Genomic DNA, 20422 nt, shown 5'->3' with positions numbered 1-20422 from the left:
AGAGATATAAAAACATTCACAGAGGAACAGCTGAGATGAGAAAAAGCTTCCTGTAAGACTCTGGGTGTGTTTCATGCTGTCAGGTTCATCACTGCTCTTTACTCATTACATCTCATGTCTTTTTAATCCATCACTGTGTATCACTGTAACTGAAGCTGAGTGTGTGATAATGAGCAGTTAAAGATGGTTTCATTCACACAGACTGCCCTCTCAATGCAACAAACATTAGAAACTAGGTCTTTTATCTAAAATACAACAGAAGCAGAAGAGCTCAGTGACAGATTGAGTCAGGAATAAAACACTTGGAGGCATGATATAGGAAACTAATCAATGACAGGGTGATGGGATACAGTAGCATGTGTGGATGTGTTTTGTTCCTCTAATACCTCTCTCTGTGTCGTGTATTGAATCAAAATTATTGGAGGAATTATTGTGAGTATCATTTGAACTCAGTTATCTGAAGTAAAAACTGCTTTCAAAAATGTAAAACAGATGGAATGTTACCTGGATATTCAGATGCTTTTCATTTTTGAAAAAAAATGAAATTTTGTTGAGGAGCCATCAGGCTCCTCAACACCCAGGACTGAACTGTACAAAACTCTCTCTCTTTCACACACACACACACACACACACACACCCAGGACTGAACTGTACAAAACTCTCTCTCTTTCACACACACACACACACCCAGGACTGAACTGTACAAAACTCTCTCGCACACACACACACTCAGGACTGAACTCTCTGTCTCTCTCTCACACACACACCCACACACTCTCTCTCTCTCTCACTCTCTTCACCTGTGTCGACACACACACACACTACCTCAACCCTTGTGTTTATTTCATCTGCTGCTATATTTATATTTATGTTTATTTCTATTTCTCACTACCTCAACCGCTGCTATTGTATTTTTGCACAATACATGTTGTCAGGTCTCAAAGTTGTACATCATCTCATTTTATTTCATTTCATTTACATTTCATTGCACATGTTCTTTTTCTTTTTTCGGCACTAAGTGTCCTGTGTTTTTGTGTTGTCTTTTTTGTACTTATTGTTTTTGCTCTGTCTTGTCGTTGCTCGGTCTGCACCTAGCTGCACACTTTGCACTTTATGTGGCTTGGACAAACTTCGGTCCTAGCTCTGTGGTGTTTTTTTGTGTTTGAACTCTATGTTGTATGTTTATGTAGCACCAGGTCCTGGAGAAACGTTGTTTCATTTCACTATGTACTGCGTCAGCTATATGTGGTTGAAATGAAAATAAAGGCTTCTTGAATTGATTTGTTATTTCGTTATCTGATTTGTTATTTTGTTATCTGATTTGTTATTGTGTATTCGGATTTGTTATTGTGTTTTTGGATTTGTTATTGTGTTTGTTTTCTGATTTGTTATTTTATTTTGCACTTCTCGGTCACCGTACTGTGTACTTTGGATGTGTCAGGGAGTTACTGCTACAAACCTGAAGATTATTATTTTACAATATTCAATGCCACTAATTATAATCATTATTCCTCTTATACAGCAGCAGTCTGTGAACGGTTACGATTTATTAAATCAAGAAGAATGCAGTGTCACTGTGTGTAAGTGAGCGCAGTAATACACAGCTGTGTCTTCAGTCTGCATGTTCTGTCCCCTGTGTTACTGGAAGTGTCTCGAGAGACAACAAACTTGTTTTTGAGCGAATCTTTTTGACGAATAGTCCCATCATAATAAATTAAATTGATCCATTCTAAAGCTTTTCCTGCAGGTTGTCGAATCCAAGCTGTTCCATAGTGGCTGCTGCTATCAGTGATAGAAGCTCCAGACACTTTACAGGTGATGGTTAAAGTCTCTCCTGGCTTTATAAGCAGTGAGTCTGGCTGGATGAGCTCAGTAGCACAGAACACATCTGTGAAAAGAGAAAAAGAAAAGGTTGACATGTCGAACTGAAAGGATCAGATGAAGTAATAAAGCTTCAATCCAAACACTCACAGGGGGCGTTTGAAATGTAAGACTTGAACCAATCAAGCATTGTACCCCAGATTCCTACCAGGTTATTTAGATGGGGTTATTTAGAGGTTATCAAGATGGGTTTTTTTAAGAGTGGAGTGACAGTAGCATGTTTAAAAGCATCAGGCACATCACCCAACCTAAGACAATCATTAAAAAAGGCTACGAGGCAAGGACCCATGCAACAAAAAACCTCTTTTAGTAGTCTGGTCAGTACTACATCTAGAGGGGATGATGTCGGCCTTAAGGAGGAAACAATGTCAGAGAGAGTGGAGAGAGAAATCAGATTGAAATGTTCAGAAAGGGTGAAAATACCTTAATACCTCAAATAGTTGAGGGTGAATTACAGAATGTATTACATTGAAAAGCACTTGTGGGTGGTGACAGTTACAGTTGATCATTGTCAACAAATACTCTGATTTTGCTGTTTTTACAGCATCCTGGTACTGTGCCAAAGAATTCCGAAGCATTTCCAGAGAGATATGAAGCTTGTCTTTTCTCCATTTACGTTCTGCTTTCCTGCAGTGTCTCCTTAGGGTACGAAGATTGTCATTCATCCATGGGTCATGTGATGATCTCTTTGTCTTTAATTTCATGGGTGCAATTTTGTCCAGAATGTTAGAGCATGTAGAGTAAAATGATATAAAATCATCTGGATTCAAGTACAAATCCAAGCTAGTGTAATGAGTCAAAGAGTTGTTCATAAAGGCATCTGAGAAACCACCTGGAGTTTGTGATGAAATAATACGGCCGTATTGAGCAGGTAGAGTCGACATGCTGGGTGAAGAGTGAGAAATGAACTGGGAAATGGTCCGAAAAACATGAATTACCCACATCCCTGATAGTGGGAAGGAGGCCTAATGAAATCACTAGGTCCAAGGTGTGTCCAATTACATATGTTGGCACTTTAACTGACTGAATAAGGTTGAAAGAGTCCAATAAATTATTAAAATCAACAGAAAAGCTATTATTCGGACAGCATACATGAATATTAAAATCCTCACAGATAATCAGTTTATCATAATTTATAGTTACATTAGATATAAAACCAGCAAACTCCTGAATGAAATCGGAGGAATATTTAGGCGGCCAGTAAATGAGAGCAAGAAGAATCATTAATGACAGAAACTAACAGCTCAAAGCTCACATACTCACGACTCACGGTTGCTGTACCACTTTTGTAGCCACAGCGGTAGCGCATCTGAGTCACTCAGCACAGGCTAAAGACAACGATAGCTACAGCCTAGGGATCAGGGGTGAATGAATTTCTCCCACTGTATCAATCCACCTGGAAGCTGTGTTAGAGGGCAGAGCGATGAGGACGATCTCAGGTAAGACTCCTCCTTGCTTGCCTCGGCGGTGATGTCATCTCCTCCTTAGATCAACTGCAGAAGGATGCAAGCGGTGAACCGGCAGGTCTGTGAATAGTGGCGGCAGTGTTCCTGAACACAGATGTGTGAGAGCCGGTGGAAAATACTCTATGGTAGAGCGAATATTTAGCAGGGTTAGCCAGTCGTATATTATTAGAGAGTCGACTAGATGAATAAAAAGAAAAAGAAGTGTATGAAGCAGCAACGTGAGGAAAAACGGACACAGACGCAGGTATAGACGGCAGGCCTGATGCAGTGGCACCATCTTGGAATCCGTGATCACCTTTTTCACATGCAAGCAAGAGTTGAGAGTTCTTATAACTTAGTCATTAATGATGGATATTAATTATTAATGAACATAAAGTATTTTATTTAATGAATAAATCAATGAATGAGTAACCTCAGAATGTTTTGCTGAACACTTTTTTATTCCACATCGGAATGCTTAATATAAATTTTACTGTTTGCTCAGATTTTTTTTTTTGATGAGTTTTACTTCAGTAGAAGTGAACTGCTGCTCTCAATAGGTGCAAAAAAATATTTACACGTTGTTTCTCTTTTTTTTCTCTTTTTTGTGTTTTGTACTGAGCTGAGTGTGTGGAGCTTCTATCACTGATACCAGCATCCACTTCAACAACCTGCACAACTGGATTGGTGTAGTATTAATGATGGATAAACTGTGTATTCACTTAATTAACAATAATTTAATGTATTGTTGAGATAAAGATGGGTCTTAGCTCTGCTAGCTCAAATATACTACAGTCCCGGGGGACAAGTGTACAGCAGAGAGAGGAAAATGAGCAGGGATGTTTTTGTACAGGGCTTCAGTGAGTTTGTCGTGTTGTGTCTCTGGCACAGTAATACACAGCCGTGTCCTCGACCTGAAAGTTTTGTCCTCTTAAATAAACCGTGCTGATGGATTTGTCCTGGCTGAGACTGATCTTGCTCTTCATTGTGTCTTTGAGATCAGTGCTACTGCTACTACAGAGATATCCGAGCCATTCCAGAGCTTTTCCAGCAGGTTGCCGTATCCAGGTAATACAATAACTCGACACTGAGATCTTACAAGAGATGGAGAACGACTCTCCAGGCTTCACGAGCACAGAGGCTGTCTGAGTGAGCTCCACACCGCTAACACCACCTGTAAATAACAACAACAGAACATCATCAAAAGTCATCAAGTCGTTTTCACAAACATGGAATAAAATCTAAATTCATTCAACTGACAAGGAGACTTACAGAATGCAGCTGAAAGCAGCAGCAGCACCGATAATGAGAGCATTGTTGTTTGATTTAAAAGTGAGGTGAAGTAAAATGCTCAGCTGCTCTCCTCCTCCTCACCACACACACACACACAGACCTCCCTAATGTAAGAGACATGAGTGGAGGATTTGCATAAAATTCTACCTGTGGGCTTTTTTCCACTGTTTCCAGTGATAGGTTTCATGTATATTTTTAAGAAACAATTCTAGTTAAGGCCACACCCACTTTAGGGTTATATCCAGATACATTTTTTATCTGTTTTATTAAATGTTTATGTAGTGTTTTAGGTCATGTGACTATTCCAGCAAACTTTAAGTAATTTTCCATGGGAATTGATTATATTTATTTTAATTATATTTTTGTTTGTTTGTGTAAATTGCTGTTGATGTCATTATAATATTGTGGGTAATTGTATTTTTGTTTTAAAATAATACATTGAGTTTTATATTTGAGTGATGTCTCAGGTACCTTGGTTATCATTATAACAAATATGTAGTACTGAGTGACCCTCAGTTCCATCATCAAACTCATTCAGTCGTGTGACACAAACTTCTGGTGATTTTTTATATAACAGGATGAATTTGCATAAACAGCCTTCAGCTGTTAGATTTCATAGTTTCATGAATCCTTCTTGAAAACAAGCAAGCTGCTGCCCCCTATAGATGATTTTTATATTTAGGAGTTTGTAGTAGAGATGCTGCAAAATGCATGTTACATTTCGTTTGATCTCTCGTCAGATTCTGTGCTGCTGAACAGACTCTGTGTTTCTAAATTCAGGAATTAACCGTTTACCTGTAGTGTTCCTGCAGCTGGTATCACTTATAGGAGGAGTAAAAGTATGAATAATACAGTATATAGTCACAACTAGTCATCAGAATCATTATTATAGAGCGGATTTGTAAATGTGATATATAACATGGGGATTATTAATATTAATAACTGCTAAAAAAAACTATTGGAATAAAGATGAAGATCAGAGTGCTGAGTGTGAATAGATGTTCTTCATAATGAATGTCTCTGGGGTGCAGCTTCCTGCTGAGGGAATATTTACAGCTCATGAGGACGTGCTTGTGTAAGTTTTTGTACAGCTCTGGAGTCTGTTGTCAGTGTGACTCTCGTGCACAGTAATAAACTGCCGTGTCTTCAGCTTTCAGACTCTTCACTTCTAGGTTCAGCATGTTTTTACTGGTGTATTTAGTGATGGAGAACTGGCCCTGCAGTGACTGAGTGAATATAGTGCCAGTGTCAATACGCCCGATCCACTCCAGTCCTTGTCCTGGTTGCTGACGGATCCAGTGCATGTAGTAGCTGCTCATTGAGAATCCAGAGACAGTACAGGACAGAGTGACCGACTCTCCAGGTTTCTTTACCACAGAAGCTGAGGAGATCAGGGATTGTCCATAAGAATCTGGAAGAAAAGAGTAGAACTAGGTAATGTTATTTTATAATGATTTTAATGCTAATAATCTTCACAAAAAAAAACATAAACTTACATGAAATGAGTACCAGTAAAATACACTGTCCTAAAATCATCCTTCTCTGAGTTCTGCTTCACCCAGATTTAAAGTGTATGGGAGTGTTATCACAGAGCTCACTGGAAACTAGAGCAGTCAAGAACATGCTGTTTATACACGACTCTATTTGAATAGGGAGTGGCCATGACCACTATGGAGGTGTTCAATCCACAACCACATGCTGCTCACTGTATAGATGAGTTTATAATAAGGTATTTTGTAAATCCCTACAACAGAATGTTTCTCTATCAGAAAGGGAACCAAGTCAAATAATTTCTAGAAGATACCTTACTTATCTAATGAACACATTAGGAAACGTTCAAGAACCTATTTTACTAAATGTAGCTTTTTAATTTTTATACTCTACAAATTCATAGGAATCATTGTGTGGTAGATTACAACAGTAAGACGGTTTACCTAGAGGAGATTAAAAATCAGGAGAACAATCTCCTGAATGTCAGCAAGACAAAGAAGTTGATAGAGAACTTCAGCACAAAGCAGGAGGGGAACTACCAGTCACTCATGATCAACAGGAGCCAAGTGGAGAGAGTGGACAGTTTCCGGTACCTAGATGTTCACATCATACGGAACCTGACATCTCTACAGAGGGTGGTGCAATCAGCTGAGTGTACACTGAGCTCCCTAACACAGTGAGAATGAGGAGCAGCTTCATCCTGCAGGTCACTCAGGCCCTCAACCAGGAGAACACCTAGAGCCTGGACTTTTCTAGACTTATACCATAACATCAATGACCCCAGCTGGACTAAAGCACAATTGCACAATAGTAAAATTGCACATGTGCTTTACCAATAGATACAACATTCTATATTTATATTCATCATTCCATTCATACCACATCACTGTATTCAGATATTTCTGTACTTTTATGTACATTTCCATCAAAGTTCCCCTCTATATTCCCTATATTTTCTATTTTATTGTATTTTATTTGTCTTGTCTTTATTGTTTTATGGTAGTGTTAATTGGCTCTATTTTTATATCAAAGACAGTCATAAAAATCATTTCACTTTGTGTCATAATGATGTATGATTGTGTATGTAACAAATAAAATTAAAATTTGAATGGTTTATTCACTCAGACTGCATTCTAGTCATTCTGTATTAAGAATAAATTGCTGTTTACTTACTTGGAGCTTTACATAAACAAACACAAGTGGAGAAGCTCAGTGCCAGTAAGTAAGGAATAAAACATTGGGGAGGTTATAAAATAATCAACAATGAATCAAAGCAGAGTTCCAGGTTTCATCACAGGTTTTCCTACAACATTTCCTCAAGTCTTTATGAATCATCACTATTTTTATTTCTTGTTTTTTTTTTTCTTTTTTCATTTAAAGTCAAACAAGTTATTTCCTGTGACTATGCACATTATTACAACTAGAAACAGTCCTTCCCTCACCACCTGTCCTGTTACTGAGAAAAACTCCTCTGTCCTGAAGACTTTCCCATACTGAGAATGAAGTCACCTTTAACCCTGACCCAGCTCTGATACTAGAGACAGTGAAAGTGGCAGTTTATGTCTGCTTTTTATATTAAAATGTAATTTATAATTCAAATTTTTAGCAATTATTTGAGAACATTTGAAATAATACATGAAGTACAAAAAATTAAAAGATAATATTTTATTATTAACTATGAACTAAGTAAATACTAAGTATTATTTTTTGATAAATGCTGATCTGGGTGTCTAAGCTGAATTTATTGTAATGTGGGGATTAGTTATTGTGTAAAATGTAGTTGTTATTTCATCAAAGAAGTGAACTGTGAAGATGAGGTTTTTGTGCAGCACTGCAGCTTGTTGTGTCACTGTGTGGTATACGAGCACAGTAATACACAGCTGTGTCTTCAGTCTGCATGTTCTGTCCTCTCAGAGTCACCGTGCTGCTGGAGGCATCTTTAGAAATACTGAACTTGCTTTTGAGAGACTCTTTATGATACATGCTTCCACCCCCGTAAATGTAGTTTATCCATTCCAGAGTTTTCCCTGCAGGTTGTCGAATCCAACCTGTAGCGTAGCTGTCATCAGTAACTGAGTAACCGGATACTTTACAGGTGAGGGTTAAAGAATCTCCAGGCTTTAACATCACTGAGGTGTCCTGAGTGAGCTCTACTGCACATTCCACATCTGAAAAAAGAGATGTCACAATTTCAGTAAAAATGTATGTACAGTAGGTTATAACTGCAGTAATTTACTAGCAGCTCTGAGTTCATTACTGAAGTGAAACTCACAGGATGAAGCTGCCAGCAGCAGCAGAACTGGAAGGAACATCTTTTATCTAAAAGCAGTGCTAAACTCTCCAGAGCCCACAGTGACCGTGGCTGATATTTCTCTATATGTAGCTGTAAGGAGAACATTTTGCATATTCATTTACATATTGTTATGATGGTGTTCTGCAGGTTTTAATAATCATTGTGAAAATGTTCTTTGGTGCTTAAATTAGTTCATATTTAAGACTGAATATTTAAGTTAAATGTTAGTGTATAGTATGTAAATGACTTTCATCCTCTGATTTTAAAATGTTTTCATAGTTCTCACTCTGTCACACTGAAATATTTCTGTGTTTAAAACAGCATATAGGGAAAACTTTTATACTCACTGGATTTCATGTGTTTTGTTGTTGTGTATTTTTTTTATGTATATATATATATATATATTTTTTTTATTTTTTTTTTTTTGTGCCTAAATTCAGAAGTGAATTTAGCTTCTCATGTGACTATAGTAAGTATGTGTTTTTGATGTCTAAGAGGAAGTATCACTGTGGTTCTCGGGTGCAGTAATAAACTGCAGTGTCTTCTGTCCTCATGCTGTTCATCTGCAGATACACCTGCTTCTTACTGTCATCTCTGGAGATGGTGAAGTGGCCCTGAACATCACTGGAGTAATATTTGCTACCACTGTGGATTCTTGCAACAAATTCCAGTCCTTTTCCAGGTGCCTATCTGATCCAAGCCATCCAGAAGCTACTAAAGTCTAATCCAGAGGCTGTGCAGGTCAGTTTATGAGACTGACCAGGTTTGATGACCATTGGATCAGACTCGATCAGTGTCTGACTGCAGGAATCTGCAAAAACATACAAAGATAGGTGTTAAGTTAAAAAAGAAAGTAAGAAAAGTCCTTAAAATATTTATGTGAAATAAATAATAATACTAACATTGAATGAAGATTGCTATAGTAAAGCAGCTCAAAACACTGCCGAGTCCCATCTTAAAAAAATAAAAATGATTCCTGCTGCTGTAAATGAACACAAACTGCTGGTATGTTGTTGGGCTGAATGTTTCAGTATAAATGGTTCAAATGCAGGATTTCATTTGCATGACGCCCACTAGAGATATAAAAACATTCACAGAGGAACAGCTGAGATGAGAAAAAGCTTCCTGTAAGACTCTGGGTGTGTTTCATGCTGTCAGGTTCATCACTGCTCTTTACTCATTAGATCTCATGATTTTTTAATCCATCACTGTGTATCACTGTAACACCCAGGTGACCATTCTGGTCTGTTTAGAAACTGTCATTTTTCATCTGTGTGTCTAATTGAAACTGAGATTATTTAAAGAAATAATTCAGGTCACCAATAATCACTGACTCAATCAGTCAGGAGTTCATGAACTTGTCTGTTTTGTAAATGATGAAATAATTTAAAGCATCTGCTTCTCTTTTGTCCCCTAAGGAGCAAAGCTCTTCATCCAGAAGGCTTTGAGAAGAAGTCTCTAGTATGTCTTTTTTTCAGTGTCTCACAAACAAATAAATAGAGTAGTTTTACTGGCATCAAACTAAATAACCCCAATCCATTCCAGAGCTTTTCCAGCTTGTTGTCTGATCCAGTGCATGCCAGAGTTACCAAAGTTAAACCCAGATCCTTTACAGAAAAGACTCAGAGTTTCTCTAGTTTTTTCACCACTGAACCAGTGGGAATAGACTCAAGGATTTGACCATGAATACCTGCCACATAAAACAAAAAACATTAGTGCATTGAAATAATAAATAAATAAAAATTAATGTAAAATATATTTGTGATTCAGCATTAGAACTCAGCGATGAGGCTGATTAGTTGCAAGTATAAGGAGAGTGGGGTCTTCATGGTGAGTGTTGATGAAACTCAAACGCTCCACTCAGCTCAGCTGCACATAAATACTGCATGAACATACAGCAATCTGGATTGAAGTCATGAAGTCATGATAGAAAAAGACACCACATCAGATAACATATGTAACCCGGTTCCCTGAGAAGAGAATGAGATGCTGTGTCATAACTGACACTATTGGAATGCTCCATTGGGGCAGTTGTATCTGAAGCTGTGTGTGCATACAAGCCAATTTACTGGCTCTGATGGGTCATGTGATGAAGTGATTGCATGCCAGCAAGGCCATAATAGGGCATCTAAGTCACATCCCTCACTTCAGTGCAATCAACCTTCTAGTTTAAGGAGCCCTAACATTCAAAATAGTCCACACAATGTCGTTGGAGAGGCCAGCTTCTAGGACCTGATCCTTCTCCGGTGCCAGACCCATAGCCTCCATTATGACTGGGTGAGAGAGGGAAAACCACAGGGGACAGTGAGTTAACTCCTCTGAGGCAAACAGGTCCACTTTTACCTGAGCGAAAATCTGTCAAATGCGTTCCACCACCTGTGGGTGAAGGCACTATTCCCTGGGTCTCAGCACCTGCCTCTACAGGAAGTCTGCTTCCTGATTTACATGCCCTAGAACAACCTCTTTAGAGCCCGATTCAGACAACATATCCTAATCTGGGTCAGGAGAAGTCGCAGAGCAAGCTCCCGAAACTGAAATGGGGATATCTAAGTCAGGGGCAGAGTACAAAAGAAAGGGGATCACCAGTCTCTTGTTCCTCTTCTGCTAACTGTGAACTGGCAGGAGTTGTCCCAGTAATTCCTGACATGTGTCCACTGTAAAATAATTAACAAACCTCAACATTTGCAGCAAATCAATGAAAAAATCTAAATAAATATAAAATGTTAATAGTTTTATTTTATGGCACTTATAAAGAATAAATTTGATTTAACAATGTCAATACAAATCAAGACAAAACTTTGATATTACTAAACTGAAACATTTAATAGTGAAATGCATATGTAGCGCCTGTACTACCAGACCAATGGTAACTATGAAAAGACGCCAACATCTACCCAGGTTCGGAGAGAGGTAGGCTATCCCTGATGCACAAGGACAATTACAATTGAGCTGAACAGTTGACAATTTTATTGCTCTTCAACACAATAAAAAAAAATGACACACTTCAAATTGTATTTAGAAAGAAAATAGAATAATGGAAGAGCTCTTCAAAATAACCAAAAAGAAAAATAAAGAGGATGCCCCCTTTTAGTTCCGTCTTCGTGTGTGCTATATGTGGATCCAAAATTCGGTTCTGTGAATGTGTGCAAGTTCAATAAAGGGTTCAGTTGTGCTTAGAAGGGTTCAATACTGTCTTATCTGACTGATGTTCCGATGCGATCTGGCAACAGATCTCGGTTGGCCACTCCGTTCAAAGATCGTCTACCAGTCCAGTTGGGCTAGGCTCGCCATCTCGGTTCATCCAGAATGATCTAGTACTTCGAAAACCAATCTGCACAAATAGGGCAGACAATGAATATTCTGTCCTCCTTTTCTCTTCTTTTCTGACATGAGACCTCATTAACTTCATTTTTGTTCCAATCATAATGCATGTAACCAATTTCACAAAGATGCATTTCTAACACAACAATTGGATTATTGACATCAACAGTTACTGACATTTTAACAAATGAATTATTTGCAATATAACAATTATATCACCATGAAATTTTTTATACATAAAGATTTTAACAGTAATACGTAAATTACTTCTTATATTCTGTAATATATTCCAACTCACCCCTTTTAATGCAGTTTAACATTTTAAACAGTTTAACATGGACATAAATTCAAATATCGTTACTAGCTTATGCAAAACATACCGTTTGAACTTATAATTAATACACTTGCAAAGTACCTCTCTTATACCAAATCACTCGGTATTATGTCATACCGTATATTGAATATATAAAGGAATTAAAACAAGTGCCATGCGTCTCACAACACCATCCTGCACTACACTGTTCCTTTGCCAGGCTAGCACATCATGCTAACGAATTGCTAGCATTAGCCATCAGTTAATATAATAAGACAATGATACAGGTACTAAAGTGGGTTAAACATTATCACTCGCGACCGAACAGTAACATTCCCGTGAACAGACTACATGTGCCAACGTTTATTTGCCCCTTTTTTCCCTTTATACAGTGTTCTCAAACTCCTACTGGTTTTCCTTCCTAGAAAACTCAACTTCCGAAGAGAAAGCTAACATAACGTGCTGGCTAGCACCATTAGCAAAGACGTGTTTTTACTCTTTTACTCACCGGAGTTCTGATACATAAACCCAGCAGAGTTGCCCCAGTTTCTCGCTTTCATCTGTTTTTGTTTCGAATTTTAAGCGCTTGTCTCACGAACATCCACAGAGAGGAAAAAACTGCAGGTCAGGAAAAATGCTGGCAATTTAGAGATTCCACTCTACTGAGACTCACAGCGCCCCCTTTTTCGGGATGCAAAACTACACCACATTAGTAGCCCTTATTCCCATATGGGTTACCCATAACTACACTATATTGCCAAAAGTATTCGCTCACCTGCATTGACTCGCATATGAACTTAAGTGACATCCCATTCCTAATCCATAGGGTTCAATATGACGTCGGTCCACCCTTTGCAGCTATAACAGCTTCAACTCTTCTGGGAAGGCTGTCCACAAGGTTTAGGAGTGTGTTTATGGGAATTTTTGACCATTCTTCCAGAAGCGCATTTGTGAGGTCACACACTGATGTTGGACGAGAAGGCCTGGCTCTCAGTCTCCGCTCTGATTCATCCCAAAGGTGTTCTATCGGGTTGAGGTCAGGACTCTGTGCAGGCCAGTCAAGTTCATCCACACCAGACTCTGTCATCCATGTCTTTATGGACCTTGCTTTGTGCACTGGTGCACAGTCATGTTGGAAGAGGAAGGGGCCAGCTCCAAACTGTTCCCACAAAGTTGGGAGCATGGAATTGTCCAAAATGTCTTGGTATGCTGAAGCATTCAGAGTTCCTTTCACTGGAACTAAGGGGCCAAGCCCAGCTCCTGAAAAACAACCCCACACCATAATCCCCCCTCCACCAAACTTTACACTTGGCACAATGCAGTCAGACAAGTACCGTTCTCCTGGCAACCGCCAAACCCAGACTCGTCCATCAGATTGCCAGATGGAGAAGCGCGATTCGTCACTCCAGAGAATGCGTCTCCACTGCTCTAGAGTCCAGTGGCGGCGTGCTTTACACCACTGCATCCGACGCTTTGCATTGCACTTGGTGATGTATGGCTTGGATGCAGCTGCTCGGCCATGGAAACCCATTCCATGAAGCTCTCTGCGCACTGGTCTTGAGCTAATCTGAAGGCCACATGAAGTTTGGAGGTCTGTAGCGATTGACTCTGCAGAAAGTTGGCGACCTCTTCGCACTATGCGCCTCAGCATCCGCTGACCCCGCTCCGTCAGTTTACGTGGCCTACCACTTCGTGGCTGAGTTGCTGTCATTCCCAAACACTTCCACGTTGTGGAAGTGAGAAATAATGAAGAGAAAGAAATAAAAGAATAAAAACAAACAAAAAACAAACAAACAAACAAAGGAAACTTTCAAGCCAGGGGTTAAAATTACAACAATTTAACGTGACAGAATGCTTCATAGGTCTTTCTTGCTTTTTTGTTCTTAATCTTGTCTAATGTGGTACCATATTGTTTAATCTCTTTTATAAAATGATTAAAGTTTGGCTTAGCTTTAGTCCATTTTTGTGATACTTCCCAAGTAAAATAAAAAGTTGTATAATAAAACAAATTGTACTTTTGGAATTAACATCATCCTGTACAAAGAAAAAAACAACATCATACAAATCAATTTTTATACATGTTCCAAATAAGCTAGAAATGAAATTAGAGACATCCAACCAAAACATTTGTGAGTATACACGGTCAAAAAAAAGATGAGTGACAGATTCTTTGGCATTGCTACAAAATTCACATAAGTTATTAAGATTCAAATTGAAACGTTCTAACAACTCCTTGACAGGGTAGATTCTGTGTAATATTTTATAGGATACTTCTTTATTTTTATTATTAATAAAAAACTTATTTGTTATAGACCATACTTTTTTCCAGTTGACATTCTCATATCTAGCAGACCAGAACATTATTGAGCAAGGCAAATAGTTTGTTTTTAAAATATTTCTAATATATTTGTTACTACATCTATCTATTACTATATTAATATCCCCAATAAAAATATCATCACTACAAAAACTGATATGAAAATCAGCGTCCACAGGAGAAAATCCAGGATTACGTAACAAAGATCAGATTTTGCCAGGAATTGCATCAAAAATAATAGAATATTCTTTTGGTGTCACAGGAATCATAAATTTATTGAGAAATTCAGAATATGTTAAAAGTAGGCCCTGTTCATTAAGCAACTGACTGACAGTAAGAATTCCATTGTCGTACCATGCCTGATTAAAGATTGACTTTTTTTGTACAAGATATCTTTATTATTCCATATAAAACATCGATGCAGTGAGAAGTTATGTTTATAGATTAATTGCCAAGCCAGCAGTGCCTGCTTATGAAAATTTGCCAATTTAACTGGGACTTTTCCAACCGAAAAATTACATTTTAACAGGAAATTAATGCCACCCAAAGAGTTAAATATTTAATTGGGGAAGATATTCCATATATTATCTTTATTTTTAATAAATTCAATTATCCATTTTATCTTGAACACATTATTAAGGTCTGTAAAACTTAAAACTTCAAGGACACCAAAGTCTCTATTATTATTAATAATATTCTTCTGTAAATAATGAATTTTCTTCCTCCAAATAAAATCATAAAGTATCTAATTCCCTGACAACATTGTTTGGAACATCTGCTGACATAGATATATAAACAGACCTTGAGATCCCTTCTGCTTTTGAGAGTAGAATACGTCCAAATAGGGACAGATCTCTCATCAGCCACACATTGAACCTGTTACTAATTTTCTCAATAATAGGGTCAAAATTTAAACGGCTTCTCTGATTCAAATCTTTACACACCTTTATCCCAAGGTATGTGACATTGTCTTTAATTGGAATCCCACAAATTTCTTTCAGGAGACAATCTTTAAGAGAGAATAATGTGGACTTATTGTTGTTCATTTTCAATCCATAGACTCCAAAAAATTCTTCAATACATTTAATAACTTTATCCATTTCATCACTATTTTTGACAAAAATTGTGGTATCATCTGCTAATTGGCTAAGTTTAATTTCTTTACCAAACACTGAAATTCCTTGAAAACCCGCTTTTTTGATATGAGCAGCCATGACCTGAGTAACCAATATAAAGAGAAAAGGTGATATAGGACATCCTTGTCTTATCCCACGGCCCATATCAAATCTCTGACAGGTACCGTAAGACAACTGGACTGAGCTATTTGCATCATTATAAAGCGTACAAATTGCTTTTTGAAAGAATTTACCAAAACCAAAAAAGTCAATAACTTTGAACATAAATGAATGTTCAATAGTGTCAAATGCTTTATAGAAATCAATAAATAATATAAACGAATCATCTGAAATAAGGTGTCTATAAGCAATTAAGTCCAAAATTAGTCTGATATTATTTCCAATATAACGACCTTTCAGAAAACCTGACTGCTCTTCATCAATTATTGAGTTTAAATTTTTCTTAAGTCATTTTGCAAAAATTAATGGAAAAATTTTAGTGTCATTATTTAACAGACTAATTGGTCTCTAATTTTCCAAGAGCAATTTGTCTTTGTTAGGCTTCGGTATGAGTGTAATTACCCCTTGTTTTAGTGATGTTGGCATTTCTCCCAAACCAATTGCTTCTTCAAAGACTGCCAATAAAAAGGGTGCAAGGTCATTACAAAAAGTTTTATAAAACTCCCCTGTCAGGCCATTATTTCCAGGAGACTTATTTTATTTAAGACTATTTATACAGTTAGTGATTTCCTGAATATTTAATTCTTTATCGCATAACTCTTTGTAATCTGAAGTAATCTTATTAATATTGGTTGATAAATTTTAAAGAAAAAAGTCTGCATCATTTAGTAGATTATTTGAATTATACAATTTACTATAGAAATTGATTAACAAAACGAGATATATCCTTGGGATTATCATTAATAAGTCCATTTATTATTAATTTGTTTACAGAGGTTGTTTCTCTATTTCTTTTTTCTAAACGGAAGAAATATTTAGTATTTTTTCTCCTGCTTCCATCCATTTTTGTCTTGACCTAACAAACACACCCCTAGCTTTCTCTTCATAAATATTATCCAGCTCATCCTGCAGTGTAGCAAGTTCGAATAAATCAGTGCTTGACATATTTTGGTTATTTTTACAGGTGATAGATATTATTTCATTAATTATTTTGTTTTCATTTTATTTTTTAATTTTTATTTTTCTTAGTAAATTTTCCATACAATATTGTGAATTCCCTAATTTCAAATTTTGTTTGTTCCCATAACTTCCCATAAGTTTGAATCAAAGAAGCCTGCTGCCAATACTTAACAATTATATTCTTAATTTGGTCACAAAATTTATCATGATTCAATAGACTATTATTTAACTTCCAATATCCTCTCTTACACACTAAGACATTAATTTTAATAAATATGCCTTTGTGATCTGTTAAAACTGATGGTTCTATAGTAACAAGTTCAACTTTCTCTTTTATATGTTCTGAAATGAGCCAAAAATCAATACGTGATTGTTGAGACCTGTCCTTATTACTCCATGTATTCAAAAGCAGTTGTGGATTTTTACATCTCCATATGTCAATTATGTTCAGTCGTAAACAGACATTGTTTAATTCACGTGCCGTATTGTCAGTTCTAGGTGGCCGTCGATCTTGTTTTCCATGAAACACTGTATTAAAGTCACCACCCCAAATCACTTGCGCAGAGGGAAATTTTGAATGGAACTGATTAATATGGCCTTCAATATCTTGAAGGATTAACTCATTTGTTTTTTTATTACTGGTGGCATATATATTTATTATAATAATTTTAACTTGGTTTATATAAATAAGTAGAGCGATCCAATGACCTTGATTATCTGCTTTGTGATTTAGAACTTTCCCTGAAAACCTGTCCTTTAAAATGGCGACACCTGCTGTTCTATTTGAGGCACCAAAAGAGAACCAAATGTCAGAACCCCATTGATTCTTCCAGAAAAGCGTATCATCTTTGCAGGCATGAGTTTCTTGTATGAAACAAAAATCAGCATGTTTTCCTTTACAAAACAACAAAAGAGCTTTTCTTTTTAGAATGTTTCGTAGACCCCTGGCATTAACTGAGAAAATACTTATTGACATGAACTTTAAAGAGAAATAAAAAATAAAAAAAACCTTGATAGAACAATGAATTGAACAATGAATAGAATGGAATGTAAGTGTTGAGAGAGTATAAAGGGTACTCTTATTTCCAACTTTTCATACACCAGTCACACTTCAGATTCAAATGTTGAGATCCTGTTTGCCTGAGTGTAACAAAAACAAATTAAAGTGACATTGTTATATAGTCCCAGTATCACAAAAAAACAAGTCAAGTAATATCCTTACCTAGGTCTTATGTCACAGGACCCATAAACAATAACATCCATATAAAGTTTAAGTTACATTAGAAGTAGAAAATAATAATAAGTAAAAAATAATATCCTAATTATGTATTACTGCAGCAAACAAATCTTTTGTATCAGATCGTACTATGATTCTAGACCAATGACATATAGAAGCATAATTTGAGAAATGTTTGATTTCTTTACCATCCACCATTGCTGTGACTCCCACATAGAAGGCCCTTTTGCCTTCTTTACGTGCTTGCTCAATCTTAGGCCAGAGGAGACTCCGCGTAGCTCTACCTTTGACCGTGAAATCTTCTTTGAAGAACATCTTGTTCTTTTTGAGAAATTAATTTCCCTTCGCTCCTTTCCATGTAAGGTCTCGAGCTGTTCTGGAAGCAAACCTTATCATTATTGGCCTCGGTTTCTTTCCCTTGCCGGCATCCACACTAAGTCTTCCAACTCGATGAGCAATGTCCACATTGTTCCCCACGAAGTTACGCTCCTCCTCGACAACCACTGCTCTACAGATCTCACTCACCCGAGACTTGACATTATCCTCAGTATGCTCAGTCAGCCCCTCCAAACAAAGATTCCATCTCCGACAGTATCGATCTTGATCATTCAATTTATTCTCCAACTCAGAGACCCGCTTCACAATCTCTTCATTTTTGTTTTTCAAATCTTTGTTTTCTTTCCGAATGTCAAATATTTCAGAATGTACAACTTCCAGTGCTTCTTTCAAGAGGTTGATGCTGGTCGAGTTTTCTTTCACCATTACTTTTATTTCCTCGGACGTCTGTTTGATTATTTGAATGAAGCTATGCTGTACCTGACTTAAGGTCAAGTCGTCTGATGCATCTCCCATTGCAAGCTTCTTCAGCGGATGTGCTTTGGACGGTGTGTTTGGAAAAGAGTCACATTCACCTCCTTTTTTGCTTCAGCAAGTGTAGGATTGTGTGTCGTCAATAAGTCTTTTTTCCATCATCTTTCGAACCTCCACATACATCACTTCGGGAACTGTCAAATTCATAGTAAGTTAACTCAAGCTCTTCTGTAGAATTAAGTAAACCACAGAACACGCAGTAAACAACATGAATTTATGCTAGAATCTCAGTAACACATAAGACCAGTGCGACTTATTTCTTATATCAACATTAGTAAGATATACCCAAAGTTATTTTACGCAGTCATGTAAATACAACTATTCATGCCACCATCTTGAGTCGACCACCTGCAGGACAGTAATATCCTTCTGAATCCTAATTCAATTCTAATGTAATGTAGAGATGTCCTGGTTTATTTAGTAGATTTAAAAAGTAAAAATATAAAATCTATTTGTAGTTTAAAAGTTAACACTACAATCTCATCAAATAAACTGACTGAAAGCTAGCTGATGTCATCTTCTCATACTACCGAGAAACTTAAAAGGTAAAACGCTGAGGTGAGACACTGTTTATGCCTCTAACAGGTGTTTTTGTACAGTGTCTTTGTTGATCTGTCTCACTGTGAGTTACGAGCACAATAATACACAGCTGTGTCTTCAGTCTGCATGTTCTGTCCTCCAATTGTTATTGTGTTAGTAGAAGTGTCTCTGGAGATGCTGAACTTATTTTTCAGTTTGTCACTGTAACCTGTACCCCCACTGCTACAGATGTATCCAATCCACTCCAGAGCTTTTCCTGCAGGTTGTCGAATCCAATCTGTACAATAGCTCGTAACTGAATATGAAACCTTGCAGTGGATGGAGAGACTCTGGCCTGGCTGGACTGTCATGGAAGCAGGCTGAGTCAGTTCCTCACCATGTACATCTGTGGAGGAAAACACATGGTGATATCTCACACAATATCTGCTGCACCTTTATTCTTCATCTCGTAAATGAATGAATTTGATAAAGCACTCACAAGAAGCAGCTGCCAGCAGGAGCAGTAGAGATGTAGAGAACATGGTGTGTGTTGTTTGTACTGGAGTCTTCTCTGTTCTCCAAAGTTTAACAGACACCATCACATCATATAAATAGAGTGAGATCCAGCTCTGATGCTTGGATTTGCTTATCTGCTGATGATGGGAGGAGAATGTATCTGAAATGTATTTAAATCATGAGGAGGAGATTCATCTGATGGAGGATATGTGGGTTTATAATAGAATAGAAGCTTCTTTATCAAATTCTTAAATTTCCTTTTCAAAAAACTCAGAGTCTCAGTGAAATAGGCAACAAGGAATAAATATTTAATACATCAAAATAATTGTTATGTATGCTTGAGGATCCAGTCAAATACAGTATCAAGCACTCAGATACAGTATCAGTGGTAAAATAGTAAATCTAGCGGTTTTCCAATCAGTTAAATCAAAAGTAATCAATTGAGAAATCAATATTAATCTCAATGATTATGGTACTGAGCTCAATTTCCTAGCTTTATGAATAACAGCTTCCATAGTTATCTGGCTGTGACAATGTGAATTTATGCAATATATATTACATATATTCAGAGAATAAAAAAATATTACATCAGGATAAATGTCCAGACAATGTGAGCTTCTCATGTGACTATAGCAAGTATGTGTTTTTGTACTGATGTCTAAGGGGAAGTA

General features: G+C 37.1%; 1 gene segment (V, D, J or C); it reads right to left on the bottom strand.

Annotated features, from left to right (window-relative positions):
* Positions 1 to 4183: 4183 nt before the first annotated feature.
* Positions 4184 to 4708, bottom strand: LOC131364241 (immunoglobulin heavy variable 5-10-1-like). The segment is given in 2 exon segments: positions 4184 to 4500; positions 4599 to 4708. Coding segments are annotated over 2 exon segments (360 nt in total).
* Between the last annotated feature and the right edge of the window lie 15714 nt (positions 4709 to 20422).

The sequence above is a fragment of the Hemibagrus wyckioides genome, linkage group LG02, assembly GCF_019097595.1.
Source record: "Hemibagrus wyckioides isolate EC202008001 linkage group LG02, SWU_Hwy_1.0, whole genome shotgun sequence".
NCBI classification, from domain to species: domain Eukaryota; kingdom Metazoa; phylum Chordata; class Actinopteri; order Siluriformes; family Bagridae; genus Hemibagrus; species Hemibagrus wyckioides.
The sequence above is the reverse complement of the archived record's forward strand: the minus strand, read 5'-3'. Positions and strand labels throughout refer to the sequence as shown.